The sequence below is a fragment of the Dermacentor albipictus genome, chromosome 2 (assembly GCF_038994185.2).
Source record: "Dermacentor albipictus isolate Rhodes 1998 colony chromosome 2, USDA_Dalb.pri_finalv2, whole genome shotgun sequence".
Taxonomy (NCBI): Eukaryota; Metazoa; Arthropoda; class Arachnida; order Ixodida; family Ixodidae; genus Dermacentor; species Dermacentor albipictus.
In genome coordinates, this window is record NC_091822.1 from 51,024,714 (window position 1) to 51,044,001 (window position 19,288).

Below are 19,288 nucleotides of genomic sequence, written 5' to 3' on the forward strand. Positions count from 1 at the left end.
GTTGAGGAGACTTTTCAATAAGCTCCATTTGCTACCTCTTCGCATACACCTGTCCGTTTCGGTGCACGTCTCATCCCATTGCTGCCGGGTGAGTTGGGCCGAATAGGTTTCAATCTCCTTGTTAAGAAGCGGGATTTTGGATCTTAGTCGACGATTAAGCTTTCCGGTCTTCCACGTGGCTGAGAGGGCGTGTTTGGCCTCCAGAAGCTGAGCGAGTTCGAGTCCATTTTAGGAAATTCAAGATCCATAATGATTTCTTTGATTGCTCCTTTTACTGCCATGTTTAGATTCTCTAGCAGATCTGCACACGTCTCGTCGGGTGGGAGTGTGTCATTTCTGATTTTTCCAAAAAGGTCCCAGTCCACATATTCATATCTCGCGGGTGGTCTGGGTTTGGCATGCAACAGAATTTCAAGTATGTAATGGTCACTGCCTAGCCCCTCCTGGAGGTTGTCCCACGTGCCTTCGATATCTCGGAGGAAGGTGAGATCAGCGATCGTATCTCGACCGACCGAATTTCCGGATCTGGTGGGGAACCTTGGGTCTGTGACGAGTATTAAGCCGAGCTCTGCAGCGTTGAAGGCCAAGTTCGTCCCTTTTGCACTTTTGTAACCGTACCCCCATGCCGTATTGGGTGCTTTAAAGTCACCCGCGACAACGAGAGGCGCGCTTCTCGCCGCCCTAGACGTGGTGCCTAGTAATGTTTTGAAGTCTCTTTTCCTGTCCGATGGTGCGTTGTACACGTTGAAAACGAAAATGTTAGAATTGATTGTTCTGTTGGGTACAATCTTTATGGCCCGCTTTGTACGCGTGGACCTCGTGCTCAACGAACGAGATGTTCTTTCTGATTAGGGCAGCGATACCTATGCCCTTTTCTCTCCTGTATGCTACCGTGCGGTGCCCCGAGAGGGAAATTTCCGCTGTACATAGCGTTTCCTGTAACAATATAACTTGCGGCTTGTCCGCAATAGACCTGATAAGCTGTCCCAATGGGGCCTTGCGCCTCTGGAATCTTGCGCAGTTCCACTGCCAGATTTTCAGATTGTTGCTCCCATCAGGATTTGTATCCCATCATTCGCCTCTACATTAGGGTTTGTTTGTTTTTTGCCGCCACCCTTTCACTTATTTTATCCCCCTAGCCCTTCCCCCCGTGCAGGGTAGCCAAGTTCACCTGCCTCTGGTTAACCTCCCTGCCTTTCTATGCATCCATTCTCTCTCTTTCTCTTTCCACTACCCTCTTCTCTACTTGTCCCATATGCTATAGGATAATTTCAGTATTTTAACATTGCACTGCTGTCTGTCTGTAGAGAAAGCGCTTAATACAGCAGTACCTGAATAATCACCAACATGGCAATCAATGACGCATAAAAGTGCAAGCGCCGTTGTGTTGCGCACAGGTCGGCGGGAACACCGAAGGTTGCTCGCATCAAGTGCCACACGCTTCCGGCCACTTCTTGGCCGCTACCTTAACGACGTCAGCTCGTGCTACGGCAGAACGATTCCTGCGGGGTTTTAGTACTATACCAAAAGAAAGCACGGTACATTTAACAATGGTGCTCTGGCGCGCACGAACGTGGGAAAAATTCTGCGAGGTAAAATGTCTTTATAGGGAGTAGATACTGGTTCTTTTATAGCCTGGTAGCGCGAGTGTCAGCAGCGACACTACTTTCGACGCCAGGTGCTGCCTTCTGGTGAGGCCTGCAGCATAGAGTTTCTCACTATAAGTAGTGAGAAACTCTATGGCCTGCAGTGACTGTGGGAGACTGGAGAAAAATGGCTGCATTTCCGGCGCACTACCGCGCTCTTTGCAAGATATACGAAGGCAGAAGAAGCATGTGCTTGCTGCGGTAAAGCTAGGGAAACGACGGGGCATATTTTATTAGAATGTGAAGACGTCTACCCAGCGATCGATTTAGGCACCACTGGCCTCCTTGAAGCCCTTGGGTTCAGCCATAGAGTTACTATACTGACTCTAGAGGACAAGCTACCCATAGGGCCCATGCATTAAAATCGGGAACCGCAAGAGCGCCGCCATGTTGCTACGCGCCGAGGTTGCCAGCTCCTGAGACGCTTGCTAGACTTGGTGACAGTAGTCAGTTTTAATCCGGCAACAGTAGCAGCGTAGCAGCATGGCGTCTCGCTTGTAGTGTTGTGTTGTGTGCGTGCAGCCGTGTGTGTGGGCTTTATAAGTCGGTTCTTTATTCTATCTTGCGGGATGGTGTGGGTGTGGTCCATGTTGGCCGTACAGCTGGCAGTTATGCAACCGAGGGATGATTCTGTTCAAGTTTCCGGCGGTATGCGGTTTTCAGCGGTCACGCCTGTTGCAGGAGTGTCACTCGACGACGTTACGAGCTCGAAGCTGTGGTCAGATTCCTCGTTGGCGTTCCGTAATTCTCTTCGCACGGGCGCAGTATGTTGCAAAAGCCGCTTTCGCGATCTATCGTCGTGACGATAGATCGGGTTTTTTATTATTATAAGTAATGATCCAGCTGTAGGGCACATGTAACCGACAAACGGAAGTCTCGGGAGAGCACCTGAGATGATAGTAGAGCAGGCGGCGCAGGAACTTCAGGGCACCCGAGGGACAGTGGGGGGGGATCAAAGCTCGAAGCAGAACGGTACGTAGGTTGGGGCCGCCGAGGCAGGTGTGTGCCAGGGAGTGTTCGCACGGACAGCTCCCCTGGCACGCGCAGCCGTGCCTCGCAAGGTCGAGATACTTTAAAGGCACCTGCGCCCATGATCTTTCTTTTGCCTCGGCGCAGTGAGCACGATTAACGAGAATAATGTGGAGGGCATCCGGTGCAGTCGCGAATGCATCATGACAAATGTAGCTCGCGTCGCCTGGCGTCTGTAGTAATATCAGAGTTGGTTGTATGAACTTTATGCATAATACGCTTTGTTACGGTACCTTAACGGAATGGGTCTAGAGGACAGTGTTGGTACATTTTTTCGTACCGCCCTAATCCTATACCCCCACTACAAACACACACATACCCCCTTTTTTTATGTATACATACAATTCCTTGCCATGACGGATCATAGCCTCCTTTATTTTTGAAAAATAGAGGAGGCTATGGACCGATTGACCAGTTCGAGTTGTCAACTTGTCAGTAACTGTCGTAGGAATCACTGTAATAAACACAATTCCACGATCGGATTGTTTACTTTCATTTTTTGTTGTAACACTGAGGACTACATAGAACTTTATTTTGTATATGTGAGATAGGTATGTGGATATCACGAGCTTAAGCCAATGTGCGATACACAGACAAAGCAGCTGCTACAACATGAACTGCATTGAGGGTCACACATCACATACGTAATTAAAGGTGCAAAATATAGGGGGAAGCTTCAAAATACGCTCTGTAGCACTGCAAAGTATAACATGTATGTGTACAATAAATTTTCAAAAATACAATGCATCAATGTCCCATTTGCCTTCAAGTTTATTATGAAGTTCAAGTTTACTGAAGTTTATTATGAGCATATGTACAACAGGAATCTACTAACACACCCGCAGTCAAGGTGTCTGTTCGATGTGTGCTGGCTGCCTCAGTGTAAGAAAAAGAAATTGGGTAAATGTCGACACCAGTGCCACTGCTTCTTGCCTCTGACCTGCACGTGCCTCTGCGGCATCTTTGTGCACAAGTGTGCTGGCGTGGCGAGGCGTAGGAGTCATCCGAGAAAAAGAGTATTGTTTACATGGAGGAGTGGCTGTTCACATTGCCTGTCACTTTCCCTCAAATGTTTCCTTGGCGACTAGGGTGACACACCCGCAGTCAAGGTAGCTGTTCGAGGTATGCTGGCTGCCTAAACGAAATAAAAAGAAAGATGAATGTCGATACCAGTGCTATTGCTTATTGCCTCGTACCTGCATTTGCCTCCACGGCCTCTTGGCTTGCAGAGTCTGTATGAGGAAGCTGCTGTGGCTAGGCGTAGGCATTGTCTAAGAAAAAAGAAAAGGCCATTTAAATGGGGAATTATGGAAATAAATGCAGTTGTTATGTCTGCTTCTTGCACTCTTCTTGCCTAAGAGTTTTCAAACATAGTGTCCAGAACACACCAGCACTTTGACTGCTTCTGCTTTTTACCTGGAGGTGTTGCTGCGAGATCCTTAGTATGGCTGCGTGCAGCATTGTAACACTTGGTGGAGGCATTTGAAGTGGTAGCCAAAAATATAAAGAATCATCCTTGTCTGCACGAATGCTTTCAATTTCTAAATGCAGTGGTAACTATCACTATTGGTGCAAGGCCCCCCCACATCTCTGCGGCAAGTGCCATAGCTCGAAACTGAATTGTTCCTTTAGTGTTTCACAAGGCATCTGATATGTCCACATTAGATGTGATGTGTTTGTTTTTATTTATCCCAGTGTGGAGAGAGCATCATTGGCTGAAGTACTATAACACCAAACAGACGACACAAGAAGAAGAGACACGGACGAGCGCTTATGTCCGTGTCTCTTCTCGTGTCGTCTGTTTGGCGCTATAGTACTTCAGTAATATGCACCAACTAGCCCAACAAAATGTTCTGGAATATCATTAAATGTTTTTTTTATTTTTGGATGTCTTGTTTTTTGGTTTATTTCTGAATTTATCATGATGCTAAAGTGACTTATGTAATGGCAATCAGCTTTTGTTTTGCAGAAAAACAATGCATTTCCTGACCCATTGTTTGACATCCCCTCACTCGCATAATTTTGCAGAGTATTCTACCTATATTGACTTGCTTGACCTCCACTAAAGAGTCTTGCATTTTCAAATACGACTCTTTCCTTAAAATCATTTGACACTTCTCATAATTTCTGTACCTTGGGCTTTTGATACTCTGCAGTCACCATTTTTGCTTGTTTCTGACCAGAAATATCTTCTTTAATTTAGAGCTTAAATTTTACTTTTGGAACACACGGAAGGACTTGCCATTGCATATCTGCATAAAAGGGAAACATGTTTCATTAAACATTTGCAAAATCCAATTGAAGATTGATGAATGCAGCTTGCAGTGTGATATGACTGAATGAGCCATAAAAGTAACTCATCTCACTTGGTAAATGAAAGCACATATTAGTGTGATGCACAAGATACGTTACACTAACGTGGTGGGTTCTCTTGCTTATACAGCAAAATAATCGGTGCGCGAGAAAAAAATTATTTTTGCATAACCCTTATACACACTGACTTAAGGAAAATGAGCTGGAGCTGTCCACATGATGTACTTATTTTGCCTGCGAATATGGTCAACAAAAATGTGTCCCAGCTGCTTAGTGGTATTCGGGATTATGTCAGTATTGCATATGTACCTGTTGTCGAAAACAATTGAGTTTTGAAAATGCTCGCAGGGATCTGATGTGCATATCTGCAGTTTATGGATACATGTAAAAGACTCAGCATCAAGTGCAAGTGAACGGTCCCACAGGCCCGGAGTCGATCATGCAAATAGATTCGCTGCACAAATTTGTGACCAGAAAAGATATTCCACATGAAATGGCATGCAAGGAAGTGTTGAAAATATTGTACAGTTAATAAAACGCCTAAGCTATTAATATGTGGGTTGATGCACTCGTTATGCAAAACGGAGGTGAGGCGTGCAGACAGGAAACAAGAGTAGAGTATTTACAAGCAAACAACACGCGCGCCGCCCACTTCTCTACTCTTGTGTCCTGTCTGCACGCCTCACCTCTGTTTTGCATAATGAATCCTTACGAACTAGCTCAGCTTTCTGTCGTTCTAAGTCTCGATGCACTCTATTTCGTCCGCATTAGGCACTCGCCTCTTGATTACTTCGTGGCACAGAAATACTCGGTCATCAGGCTGTTTTTCTGCTGTGGCCTTTGTAGAAGCATGATTGTTCAAAGTGCAACAATTAAACAGATTCTTTGAGTTGCTTGTGGCTTCGCCAGTACAATTCCGGTGCGCTGGTCCGCCTGTCCAGCAATTTCCTACTGAAGGGAAACCTGCAAATAAAAACGCCGCTCCGCATGCAGAAAAATGCTCTACTGTGACGCTTCTCAAACGATTGTGATGTACCACAAGAGCTGCCTACTCGCGTGATATTCTCAACAAGGAGATACATTCGTTTACTTACATGTGAAGGTATATGCCAGACCACTTCGGGGCTTCGGTGGCACATAAGGCACGAGTGTGTCATAGCGTCCGATGTCGACGCGCGATCGCATGTCAAACGAAACTACTACGCATCCAAAAAACAGATTCGAAACCGAAATTCGCGTCATCCTTTATTGCATGAATGCGTACATCGTGATTTACATAAGTCACGGACTTAGCGATCGCTTTCTGTAAACTTAATATTAACGCACCACCTTCATAAAGCCATCAGGTATGCGTATATAGGTGACAAAGCATAAGGTGACCTGTACTTGTTTTCAGCTTTTTCTATAGTAATTGCGCTGGCCACATTGACCAGTAGCAACAGGGCGGCGCCCAAGAGGTTCCCACTTTTCCGGCCCAGCTTTTCCTCTAGAGTTGTTCTACTAACTCTATGCCGCCAATAGTGTACCGATCTCGTACTCCATACTTACATCCACACCCTAGCAACAGCCCTCTCTGAATAAGAAATACAAATCTTGAACGCTATACTTTGGTAGTTGCACGCAGCAGAAGCGATTTATTAAGCTAGAAAAACGTCATGTACTTTATTCATGGCCTATTTTCGACTCTCATAATCGTTTCCGCCGCATGCAGCCAGGAAAAGCATAACCTTTGAGATTCGCTTTCCTACGCAGATAAGGGTTGGGTGCAACGTGGTATGAAGTATGCTATAAAATACAAGCAAGCATAAATATATATATATACATATATATATATATATATATATATATATATATGTAGCGTGAAACTTCAGTCTACATTCAAAGGTTAAATTTTTATATGAGTAAGTGATGCGCGATACCTGACGTCTGTGATGTGTTACTGACTACCGAAATTGCTTCCGGCGTATTCAAACAGCGATAGCATAGCATTTGAGATCCGTAATTTAAATTTACACGCCATCGTCACGATGTTTTGAACGTTTTGAACATTACGCATCAGCACATATGACCAGCATCAAAAACACAGCCAAGGCGAGACAAGCCTGCAACCTTTCGCGCCAAGTGTGCATGATTGCTTACATGCTGTATTACGACGCGTTCGTATTTCGGCAGGTTTCGCTCATGTCAGTCTTAAATTTTGTGCCCATCAAAGTTCACCTCTGCTATGCAGCTTACCTCTGCTCGATTCATGAGCATCGTGTAAAAGAAACTGATGTTGAGTGTGTGGTATCGTGGACTGTACCATGGCGCCAGGATAAGGTGCTGGAACAAAGGGGCCGTTGCTGCGGATGCTGCCTAAACGTGAGCATATGCGCTTACGAAATACTCCAGTAGTAATCGAGGTATTGAAATTTGAAGTTGTGCAGCGTGAGTGGTAGAGCGTCGCTTGGTTTTTGCGCATGTGGTTTTGTTGCAAGTGTTGAAACGTCCATGTCGACGAGATTGAGCGCACGCAAATCCCCGCTACTACTTTATGGTAGCTGAGCTAACCTTCTGACGTAACAGAGATGAGCTGCAACAGAGCCGTCTCATATCTACTGATTCGTTGGGATTATGCTTGTGCGCTGTTGCAACAGCATTTTTTAGCCAAGCGAAGCGCTCTTGCCCCGAAATTCTTACTTGATCTTATCAATGAATGCCGTTCAAATCACTGGGACCGTGTCCGTAAAGATTGGTTCCATATTGTCGGCACCGCTGATCACTGGAGATAGTCGGGACGCGGCTTTGTGCAGTAGACAAAAGAAGAAAAAAGATTTGCGGCTAAGTGTGCACGTTGATCAATGCCGAGTTGTTTGCCAAATCATTTATTGTGTGTTAAGGTGACAGAAGTTCATCATTCTACAACTGTAGTTTTTTACTTTGTGAAAACGTATATTACAATTGTGTGTTGTGATGGTGGTGACTGACCCGAAAGCACTGTGCTGGGCTGTCGGCATTTTACTACAAAAAGGAGTTTAAGTGGTATACCTAACTTTAGATTGGGCTTGCAGGCTTTGCAACTCGCAGCTTACGAAGACACAAAGACATGGAAAACTGTTGTCACAAAAATCTTGTGATGAGTGCCACTTTGGCTCCTTCATGGTATACATGATGATGATGATGATAGCAACTTTATTGTACCGCCGGATAAGGAGGCCCCTACTCCCCGTCCCCGGCACACAGGCCTTGGGGACGGGGGCCGGAACCTCCGCGATTAGAAGCAAGCAAAGAGGTCTTGACTCTTCGCGGCTTCTTCCGCCAGGCGGATGGCGTGTTGCTGTGGAGTAGGGTCCTCGCTCCGCAGCAGGGCTTCCCAGGCCTCTCTACAATTTATGTTTGCTTTAGCCCCTGGTGAGCTAGCGCATTCCCAGATTATGTGATCGAGGGTCCCTCTCGCCCCACAGTGTTTGCACTTATCGGTTTCTCTGTCATGCATAACATGGTATGCCCAGACATGGCTTTCACGTGACGTCACGCTCACCGGCGCGCGCTGTGGCGGCCATGCTGGTGCAGTCCAAGCGGAGTCAGCGCAGTGCACCAGCCGGGGCGCGCGCGTTCCTTCACAGTCGCTGACGGTGTGTTTTTTACGTGTGATATGCCGCCGCTTCTCAGTCAGCAGCCTTTGGACGCGAACTACCACCTGGATCTCACGGGGTGTGAGCGCGTGCGGTATGCGGAAAAAGTACGCATGTGTGACAACATCGACCCCTTCACGCTGCGACCGGGAACGGACACGGCTAGTGATGTCGGCATATTCCCAGAGATTTGTTATGGTGACATCGTCAATTACCTTGTTTTCTCTGCAAACTTTCTGACCCTTGAGGAGATGAAGGCGTTTAAGTCGACCGAAGCGCATAATTATTTTACTAGCGGCTGGGTGAAGGGTCTGTCTGCAAAGCAGCTGCAAGGTGAAAAGGTGCTTCTGCTTGGAGAGGTAAGTAGCAAAGTTTCGTAAGCTGTTTTTTAACGAGAGAAAAGGATAAATAACGTTCATTCATTCTGCAAGTCTTTAAGTGTGAGGATTCACGTAAACAAAAGAATTATTTACAAACTCAAGCTAGACTCGGTTTCTTCACATGTACCTTGGCGATTTCAGATGACGCCTCGTTTCTTTTTTTGTTTTTTTTTACGCGCATATGATAGGAACTTTTGATGCTTTGTTCAGATTGGAAGCCAAACGAGTTAATGAACGAATAATAAAGTCACGCGGGAAGAAATTGATATGGATCGCCCCCATCCAATCTAAGTACCGGCTACTGTGTCACGCGATTTTTTATGGCCTGCCTTAACTGATTCGGCTTGTTGCTGTTGCCGGTGCTTAGTGCGCGACAAGTTCAACAGTGACGCAAGTTCGTGCAGAGATGTGCCCAACGTTAATTTGTACCCTGATATTTCCTTCCCAGGTGAACCATTCACAAAGGATGCGAGACCAGCCGCTACATGTATGGATATTATGCAAAAAAAGTGGGGTTGTGCTCACAGCCCACTGCACCTGTATGGCCGGATTAGGAGAGGCATGCTCTCATGTCGGAGCCTGCTTGTATGCCACTGAGACTGGCGTGAGAATGAAGAATGCTATCAGCTGCACCTCAAACAACAACATCTGGCTTCCTGCATACGTGGAGAAAGTACAGTTCAGGAGGCTCAAAGATATAGATTTCACTTCGTCCAGAATGAAAAAGCGAAAGCTGGATGATGAAAACAGCAGCACAACAGAGGTTGAACCGAAGAAACGCTTGGACATCCCACCGCCCACAGAAGAGGAACTTGGAGGCCTTTATAGAGCTTTCAAAACCACCAACGTTGTACCCGCGCTATTTTCAGTGCTGCCAGAATATTGCGAGAGCTTCCAGGAGCCCGTACGATCCCAGCCTGCTCACTTAAGAAAGTTGTACAGCGAGCAGAACTTGGCTGATGATCTTGACATGCTTCTGAAGAAGGCGAAAAACTTTCTGTCTGAATTTTCAGTCGGAGAGGGCACGATAAAGTCAGTTGAGGCTGCCACAAGACAGCAGAGCAACTCATCGGACTGGTTTCTTTATCGGGCTGGCAGAGTAACAGCTTCGGTAATGAAGAGGGTTTGTCACACAAATATCGAAAGCCCCAGCATATCACTGTTGAAGTCGGTATGCTACCCTGAAAAAAATTCCGTCAGAGTCCCTGCCGTCATGTGGGGTTTGGACCATGAACAAGATGCTTTGCGAGCTTACACAGATAAGGAAGCCACCAAACATCATGACTTCCAGTGCCGCGGGTCTGGTTTGCACCTCAGCACTGCTTACCCTTTTATCGGTGCGTCACCAGATGCCATCGTCTCGTGCAGCTGCTGTGGGAAAGGTGTCGTGGAGTTAAAGTGCCCTTTTTTGCTGAAAGGTGCCGAGGAGATCACCACTCAGAATTCATGCTTGCGTGATACTGGTGGAACATTTAAGCTGAAGACAGATCACGCTTACTATTATCAAATCCAGACCCAGATGACTGTGTGCCAGGTTCAATTCTGCGACTTTGTGGTGTGGGGACCAAATGTGTTACACATTGAAAGAGTAAGACGTGACGAACAGTTTTGCATCAAGATATTTGCTCAGGCAAAGCAGTTTTTCGAGAGGGTAATTTTACCCGAGCTATTTAGTCGCTACTACACGAGGCAGCAAAGCAATCTTGAAGACAAGCTGTCCGACGATGTCGAATACTGTTTCTGCCGTGGACCAGACACTGGAAAAATGGTTGCTTGTGACAGTGCATCATGCCAGTACAAGTGGTTCCACTTCTCCTGTCTTGGACTCAAGCAAAAGCCAAGAGCAAAGAAGTGGTTTTGTCCTGAATGTAAAGACAAGACGGATTAGTGTGTTTTCGTTTTTTTTTTAAAGCACACTTCAGGCTTCAACCCACGTTGCCAATCTGAGCCTGCGTGAAGAAAGTTCCGTGAAGAAAGTTGGTGCAAGGACCATGGAACATATGTCATGTCAGGAATAAGCAGAGCTTTCAGGATTTCTAAAAAGATACACTTTATTCTTCAACCCTTCTAGGTCATGGTGTTTCGTATGTAAACACTCCACACATTACCAGCATCAGTGAGAGCCATAAACACATGCAACTGGTAATCACCAGAATACAAATACGTATTCAAGATTCAACTTGTAAAAACATTTTAATTGGTTTTCATCCACAACACTCACTAAATTGAAATGTTCGCATCTTAAAATTTTGCATTATGCACAGTGATGCAGATTAGTACCTGCAGAAGGTGTATAACCAATACAGGGCACAAAGCATGGTACATGTAAGGCACAGAGAGACAAAATATTTAAAAAAGGAACAATGTGAATCTTGCAACTTTACTGTCTCGGGTTAACCATTTCATCTTTGCCATGCGAAGAGTGCAATTTTACAGAGTGTGGTGAAGAGAAAGACAAAGAAGGCGCTCTTGTGGCAGCTGTGCACGTGATCAGCGTTTGTACCTACAGAGGTACATACGGACGCCAGCGGTATCGGACTTGGTGCAATCCTCGCACAACGGAAAGACGGCTATGACGAGTACGTCGTCGCGTATGCGAGCCGCACCTTAAAGAAGGCAGAAGCCAACTACTCAGTAACAGAAAAGGAGTGCTTGGCCATTATTTGGGCGCTCGTCAAATTTCGTCCATACCTATATGGTCGCCCTTTTGACATTGTCACCGACCACCATTCACTTTGCTGGCTGTCCTCGTTGGAGGATCCGTCAGGTCGCCTAGGGCGATGGGCACTCCGCTTACAAGAATATGATATCCGCGTTGTCTACCGATCGGGCAGAAAGCACTCTGACGCCGATGCGCTTTCTCGATCGCCGCTACCTTGTGATGTGGCTTCATTGTCTCCGCTCTTCGCATCCATGTCAGCCTTCAACGTCGCTGATATGCCGGACGAGCAGCGTAAGGATCCCCTGCTTTCAACTATGCTGAATTTCCTCCACGACCCATCCGCCACACCCTCTTCTCGAACACTTCGTCGCCAAGCCGCTCACTTTACTGTCCGCGACAACGTTCTTTACCGCAGAAATTATTTGCCTGATGGTCGCAAATGGCTCCTGGTGATACCACGACACATGCGTTCTGACATATGCGCTTATTTTCATGCTGCTCCTCATAATGGTCACGCCGGTGTTCTGAAAACGTATACTCGCCTAAGGCAGCGTTTCTACTGGCACGGCATGTATCACTTCGTGCGCCAGTACGTACGCGCTTGCACGGCGTGCCAACGGCGGAAAATTCCACAGCGCCCACCTGGTGAGCTACAGCCGCTGCCCTGCCCGGCTCGGCCCTTCGATCGCATCGGCATAGACCTGTACGGGCCACTTCCCTGCAGTTCCTCGGGTAACCGATGGATAATTGTAGGTGTCGACCACTTGACGCGCTACGCCGAGACTGCCGCACTCCCGGCAGCCTCTGCGCGCGAAGTTGCGTTCTTCATCTTGCGGAACTTCGTTCTTCGACATGGCGCACCACGCGAACTGCTCAGCGACAGGGGCCGTGTCTTGTCCGAAGTCATCCAAGCCCTTCTCGCTGCATGCAGCATCGTTCACCGCAAGTCTACAGCCTACCACCCGCAAACGAACGGCTTGACAGAGAGGTTCAACCGCACACTCGGTGACATGTTGACTATGTACGTCGCCTCGGATCACAGTAACTGGGACACTGTTTTGCCGTTCGTCACGTATGCCTATAATACGGCCACACAAGCTACCACTGGCTTTTCGCCTTTTTTTCTGCTGTATGGACGAGAGCCCTCGTGTACTATGGACACAATGCTCCCATACCGACCCGACGCTTCCGAATGCACGCCTGTGTCTGAAGCAGCCAAATACGCCGAGGACTGTAGGCAGCTCGCGCGAGCCCTTACGACCGCTGCTCAAGGTCGTCAAAAGCTGCGGCATGACAGTGACGCGCTTACACCAGTTTTCCCGACTGGTTCCCTTGTTTGGTTGTGGGTCCCGCCTCACAGCCCTGGCCTTTTGACCAAACTCCTCGCACGCTATGATGGCCCCTACCGCGTCATAGACCGTACCTCCGCTGTCACCTATGTTGTAGAACCTGTGACACCTTCACCCGACCATAGGCATCGCGGGCGTGACACGGTTCATGTCAACCGACTTAAGCCGTACTATGACCCCCTCATCCTACCTACGCCGTAAGTCGCCAGGATGGCTCCTCTTCTCTCCCGGGGGCAAATGTGGTGAAGAGAAAGACGAAGAAGGCGCTCTTGTGGCGGCTGTGCGCGTGATCAGCGTTTGTCGACTGCCAGCGCTACCAGACTGTGCCCAGTGCCTCTTAATAAATCGCCTTATTACTAGCGTTACCAGGTGGCATGCGACGATGGCAGAAGCGCGCAACGTGGCCGGCGACACCGCAAGCGAAGCATATGGGTCGGTTGTCGCGTGTGCGCCAAGGGGTCTGAACTGGGCGTCGAGATGGAACGGGAGGCGACGCGGGAGGAGGTGCAGCTTGAAGTCGCATTGGCGCCGGAAACGAGAACGTCGGCGGCGCAGGTCGCGCGGCGACTTCGGCATAGGTCAGAGGTGCAGCCACGGGAGGGCAGGGGTGGGCGAAAGGTAAAGACCCAGCAAGTTCCTCGCGAATGGCCCGCCTAATGGGAGCAGCCAGAGATGTGTCAGGCTGGGGAGGTCCATCATTGAGAGGCAGCATGGACAATTGGCGTGCCACCTCCTCACGAATGAAATCCTTAATCTCATGAGAGAGCGATGCTGCTGGCGTGGTGTTCGAGCGAAGCGTGAGGCCCGAGAGAGAGTCGCCAGGTGCGAGAGCGCTGCGCGCAAGGACCCTTTGTCGACGCAGCTCATCGAAGCTCTGGCAAAGAGTGACGACAGCTGCCACAGAAGTAGGGTTCCGCGCCAGGAGCATTTGAAATGCGTCGTCCTCGATGCCCTTGAGGATGTGCTTCACCTTGTCCTCTTCAGTCATGGTGGAATCGACGCGGGCGCAAATATCGACGACATCCTCTATGTAACTTGTATAAGTCTCGCCGGGCTGTTGAGCACGCTGGCGGAGGCGTTGTTCTGCACGGAGTTTTCGCAAGGCTGGGCGACCGAAGACTTCCGCGAAGGCAGTTTTGAAAGCGGACCAGGTTTGCAGTTCCCGTTCGTGATTGTGGAACCAGAGGTTCGCAACGTCAGCAAGATAGAAGATGACGCTACGGAGCTTCGTCGTGTCATCCCACTTGTTGTGTTCACTGACGCGCTCGTAGGTAGAGAGCCAGTCTTCTACGTCAGTCTCACCTGATCCGCTAAAAACAGGAGGGTCCCGCTGCCGTTGCATGGCGCCGCACATGACAGGAGCGGCAGATGCGCCGAGTGGATTGTTGGGAGCGTCGGTCATAGTAGCGGCTGGAGCAGATGTTAAAGTTCGGCTGCGAAGTTCCAGGGCGAGGTCGGGGAGTGGAGCACCTCCACCAAATGTAATAAGGCGATTTATTAAGAGGCACTGGGCACAGTCTGGTAGCGCTGGCAGTCGACAAACGCTGATCACGCGCACAGCCGTCACAAGAGCGCCTTCTTCGTCTTTCTCTTCACCACAAGAGGAACAATGCAATTTTAAGAACAACCACAGTGAAACAATGTTCTGCATAACTTTGGAGCTATTTTAATGGCTAGCACAACACACTTATTCGAATCCACTCTTTAAGGCAACATATTCAAGTAAAGAAAAGTTTCTCAGAGGGATTCGGACCCATAACTTTCATCATCTTTGCGCAACCGAGAGACAGACCTAGTCACCGTTACACTCTCTTAGTGATGCAACTATTGAAGGGCATAGATTGGAAAGGGCGCAACAAACCGTAACAATCTTGTCAAGAGGTGTCAAATTGTCTCCAGGTCTGCCAACAACATAGTCAATGGGCAGCGTGGCCTTCAGGATAACATACTTATTTCTGATTAGCCCGATCACCCTCTCAACGTGTATCCTTACATTTGCTAGTTTCCTAGTGCTCAGAACGTCTGCTGCGGAAAGTTGCTTCTTCCCCTTAGTGTACGCTGGTACATGAAGTTTAGCGCAGTAAAACCCAACACTTTCAGACACATTGAACCCTCGGTCTGCAAGCACTACGTCACCTGGAAGTAAGTTGTCTAAAAGACCACAGTGCTCAGTTATGTGCCTGTCGCTAGTGCGTCCTCCCCAGCCTTCAGAAATGAAGTTGACAATACCTTGTGGTGCAATGCCAATTAAATATTTTGCCGTGTTACTACCTTTGTACTGGGACCATGTTTCACTTCTGGGCAGAAACGAAGATGGTCTCTCTATCTTTATCTCAAAACAGTCAATTATGACTGCAACATTTTCTCCAAAAGAATCGTAAAATGCTTGTGGCATTGTGCGTTGCAGAGCACTGCGTTGTGGCCACACAATTTGAGACTTTAGACGGCAGTACGCAGCATGCAGCCATTTGTCAAATATGCGTGACACTGTGGCATCTGACACATTAAACCTGAAAGCGAGGTCAGTAATCTGCAAATTTAGCTTCAACTTCATGATGAAGAGCAGGAATTCCTGGAACTTTGGCAAACTGTTTTTCGCATTGTGTGACACAAATCTCTCGATGACACCAAACAGTGCATAAAGGATTGTGAAATTTGCCATGCCAGTGTAATATGCAACCTTTCTGTCGCTACATTTGAGGGCGTCTTCTGTCAGTTCCAGAAGCTTGTTTTCATTCCTTGCAGCGTAGAGACGATCATTGAGTGACACACACTCCTTCTCCAATGCTTCGAGGTCGCCCATTGTCATGTCCGTCTGGACTACAATCCCTGCAACATACAAAATTCATTTTATTATGCAGTTCATCATGTGCTGCAAACAAAAATGAACACGGAGTGTGAATGGGGGAGGGGGGAGTTGCAGGAGGGCACACGATATGGGCTGGCAAAAAAAAAAAAAACACACACAGGAGAGTAACATCTGGGCTACCCCACTTTACTGAAAATAAAAGCGTCAAAAGCGTCAGCCCCCCCCTCTCTATCATTTTTTGTCTCTGCTCCAAACGCGCAACAAAGACGCTCACCTTTTTCACCGTCTTCTACGCCGACTTCGTCGTCCGTACGCGGCGCGGGCAACTGAGAAGCGGTAAGGTCGTCCGGGTTCGTCGCCTCCGCTGCCTCGGCTGCATGCCGTGCTTGGGCTGCACGCGCCTGGTTCCTCCGTTTTGCCGCGCGAGCGTGGCGTCCGGGATCTCCACGTTTTGCGCTGTAGCCGAGCAAAAGCGTAGGGGCCCAGTCCGGGTCCGCCTCCTGCCACAGTTTTGATGGTCTGCCTACGACAACAACAAAAATTTTCGTTAAAAAATCAGCCATTCCTCTGTGCTTGTATGTACACCCTGCAGCTAAAGTAGCATTGTGCATATGCGGCGGGCTTACCTTTTACGAAGTGCGCGCCACAAACACGTATGCCGGTCCTTTCAGTGTTGAGGTCGGCGCGTTTTATCCGAGCCAGCCACAGACCCCGTCGCTTCGCGGATAACTCTCTCGTACGGTCACCTTGATGTCCGATGATCTTTGGAAGACGAAAAAAGTTTGTATTCGTTGATTTCGCCCAACAAGTGCGGTTGGAGCATCCAACAACTGCGCAGATAACCATTGCGACGCATCGACGAACTACCGCACACGCATCAACCGCATCAACTGCGCTGCGACTGCACCAGCATGGCGGAATAGTATCCCAGGGTTCCTAGCCGTGACGTCAATGCAAGCCATGTATTCTTGTTGGAATGCTTAAGCTGTTTCTTTGCAGTCTCTCTGTAGTTGGATTTGATGCCTTTTTAATATCCTGCGCATACAGGATGAGTTGAGTTGCACATGGTCTTCCAGCGCAGCCAAGAAACCAATCAGTCTTTAGTTTTACTTTTTTATTTAGCAGGACGCTTTGCTACAAACATTGACAAAGAGCATCCTGATATCTGCAGCTGAGCCTATAGCATTATAATATCGTTAGCGTGGTGTATTGTGCTGCGTATGTTTTTCTGGAATGTGGCAGTTCACATATAGAAAGTGTGATAGATGCGTACTTGTGCTGCATACTTTTAAGAAAATACTGACAAAGAAACATTGTCATGCTTGGATAATGCCCCAACTAACAACTGTTGTTAGATTGTGTATCATCCTGTCTGTGTCATTGTGGTTCTTTGTGTTTTGCTTGGGCTATGCAGCACAACTTCGCATCAGTGATCAACAGTCATCTTGCCTGTTGGCATTGCCCATGTTGTGCACATGTTACAATCATAGTGTCAGACTTACTTGCTAACTCTGATGTCTAGTTGAGTTGTATTTGAAGTGTTTTCTCCACTTATTTGTCACCCAGTTTGTTTTTCCTTAATTTTTGGCCCACCGATTCCTTGGCCTTCTGGTCCTGACCTGTAATTTCCCTACCACTGCTTTTTACACTGGCCTTGTTTTCTCATGCCATTAGTCAGTCACTGCCTTCTTGCTGGCACAGCTGTCATCTCTTGTGATGTCTCTCCTTGTCTTGGTGCAAATGTTGAATGGGGCAATATTGAGCTGAAAGGAAGTTAGCGTACTTCCGCACACCCACATGGAATTACCACACTGAATAGTTCTCCGGACCAACCAGAAAGGCCACAGTGCATTGTCTCAGAATAGCTGATATACTGCATTTATGTAAGCAGTGGCATTTAAATTTCGCATAACAAGCACAATGTGCAACATGTCTCTGGTTGATGTTAGAAGTGCTAAGGTTGCCGAGTTCGCTTTCACTTATGCGTGAACCAAGCACCAAAAAAAGTGGCAGGCAGCAAAGGACCAATTTTGCCATCTGCTTCGTATCCGGCACGACATGCTATATTGGATTTTTCTGTAACAGTACTTAAGGTTAATTGTGTTGTGTACATTAAGCACAACCATGGGCAGCTGTTGTTCATGGGTTAAATAGTGGAATATTCAAATGCAAAGGTTCAAATATTTTAATCTGTGCCTAAAACAGTCTATACATTGAGCTGGCTCTAGACAAAACTGCAGTGAACAATAATCTACCTAAATGCAAAAGCTGTGGCGTTCTGCTTCTAAACACAGGTTTGATTTCCAGCAGAAGCAGTTGTGTTTTGATGGGGAACAATGCAAAGACGTGTGGATACCATGCTTTGAGTGCACATGAACAAACTCCATGTGGTCGAAATTAATTTAGAGCCTCTTACTACAGTGTCTCCAGAGATTCACAGTGCAGTTTTGGGGTGTTCAACCCCTCGATTTATTTTATTTTGCCTGTAAATTGGAGATGCATACACATTTCATATCTGGGACATTTATGAAACATTGCTTCTTGATTCTGGTATAAGCATGATGTAACGAGTGCGAGGCAAATGTCACCAAGCCAGCTGAAGGTATTACTTTATTTCTTAAATATGCATCAAGAGGAACAATGAATCATAGTAAACTGACATAAGTAGTATTGTCCAAAACATAAATTTTCATTAATTTCGCAATTATAGGTTAGATATTGGAAGAGAAAATGAAGGGAAAAGTTACTTTTTCTTTAATTTGCGCTCGAACCTCAGCATGGCTACATCAGTGTTATGTCACAGATTTCAAAATATTTTTTTCTTGTTTTTGCTGTGTTGGCTCAGTAAAGGTTCCTGAAGTTACTGAATTTTTGGTTTCTTTAGAATACAGTGTAGTCGATTTTTATGGATAAACAGTTAGCTGTGCCCTAGCAGACGCCTTTAAATCTATCCCATCATGATGAGCTGGTGCAGATAATTTAAGGAATCATTGCCAGCCATCTTGTGGCAAGAGGGACATTTCTGGGCCGCAATTTTGTAGTGATGCCTTTCCCTGATGCTAATGCCTTTCGCGCTTTTCGTGTTCATGAGCTGTGAAGAGATAAGGAGCGTCTAACATGGCCACTCACGATCGCGAAAAGGCATTGTTACAAAATGGCGGTAGAATGGTTACTTACTCTTACCGCATAGAACGTTTTTCTCTTTGTGCCTTTTAAAACGCCACTCAAGGATGTTATATAAGTTGAAGTTTATTTTTAGCACAAGAGAAAAGCATACATCTTCAGCAGTATATTAAGAGGCCCCAAAATAGAACTGTCCGGGTGACCTCCTGTTTCACATTGCATAGAAGATAATGGTATAACCATTTATAAGGCATGGTGGTGCCAAAAAACGTGCACTCGCCAGGAATAAAATAAAAATAAAGAACCAACGTTTCGGGCCCCATATGGGTCCCGTGATCACATCGAAGATGTAAGCATGGGCGC

The 19,288-nt window shown here is 47.2% G+C and overlaps 2 protein-coding genes across 2 annotated transcripts; one reads left to right on the forward strand and one right to left on the reverse strand.

The window, feature by feature from the left end:
• Positions 1-8,587: 8,587 nt before the first annotated feature.
• Positions 8,588-10,870, forward strand: LOC135904287 (uncharacterized). The gene is made up of 2 exons (XM_065434916.1): positions 8,588-8,961; positions 9,431-10,870. The coding sequence occupies exons 1-2, from the start codon at positions 8,623-8,625 to the stop codon at positions 10,868-10,870; spliced, it is 1,779 nt and encodes a 592-aa protein (XP_065290988.1). The 5' UTR covers positions 8,588-8,622.
• A 3,389-nt stretch (positions 10,871-14,259) lies between these two features.
• Positions 14,260-16,670, reverse strand: LOC135904318 (uncharacterized). Its single transcript, XM_065434942.1, has 3 exons — positions 16,429-16,670; positions 16,077-16,325; positions 14,260-15,822 (listed from the first exon to the last, which is right to left on the reverse strand). The coding sequence occupies exons 1-3, from the start codon at positions 16,646-16,648 to the stop codon at positions 14,786-14,788; spliced, it is 1,506 nt and encodes a 501-aa protein (XP_065291014.1). The 5' UTR covers positions 16,649-16,670; the 3' UTR covers positions 14,260-14,785.
• Between the last annotated feature and the right edge of the window lie 2,618 nt (positions 16,671-19,288).

What these genes read in the sequence shown, in the direction of transcription:
- LOC135904318 (XM_065434942.1), bottom strand. Translation starts at nt 16,648, where the DNA reads ATGGTTATCTGCGCAGTTGTTGGATGCTCCAACCGCACTTGTTGGGCG. An exon ending in TGGCGCGCACTTCGTAAAAG is followed by an intron (nt 16,326 to 16,428) that starts GTAAGCCCGCCG and finishes TTGTTGTCGTAG; the next exon opens with GCAGACCATCAAAACTGTGG. An exon ending in CGTAGAAGACGGTGAAAAAG is followed by an intron (nt 15,823 to 16,076) that starts GTGAGCGTCTTT and finishes TGTATGTTGCAG; the next exon opens with GGATTGTAGTCCAGACGGAC.
- LOC135904287 (XM_065434916.1), top strand. Translation starts at nt 8,623, where the DNA reads ATGCCGCCGCTTCTCAGTCAGCAGCCTTTGGACGCGAACTACCACCTG. An exon ending in AGGTGCTTCTGCTTGGAGAG is followed by an intron (nt 8,962 to 9,430) that starts GTAAGTAGCAAA and finishes TTTCCTTCCCAG; the next exon opens with GTGAACCATTCACAAAGGAT.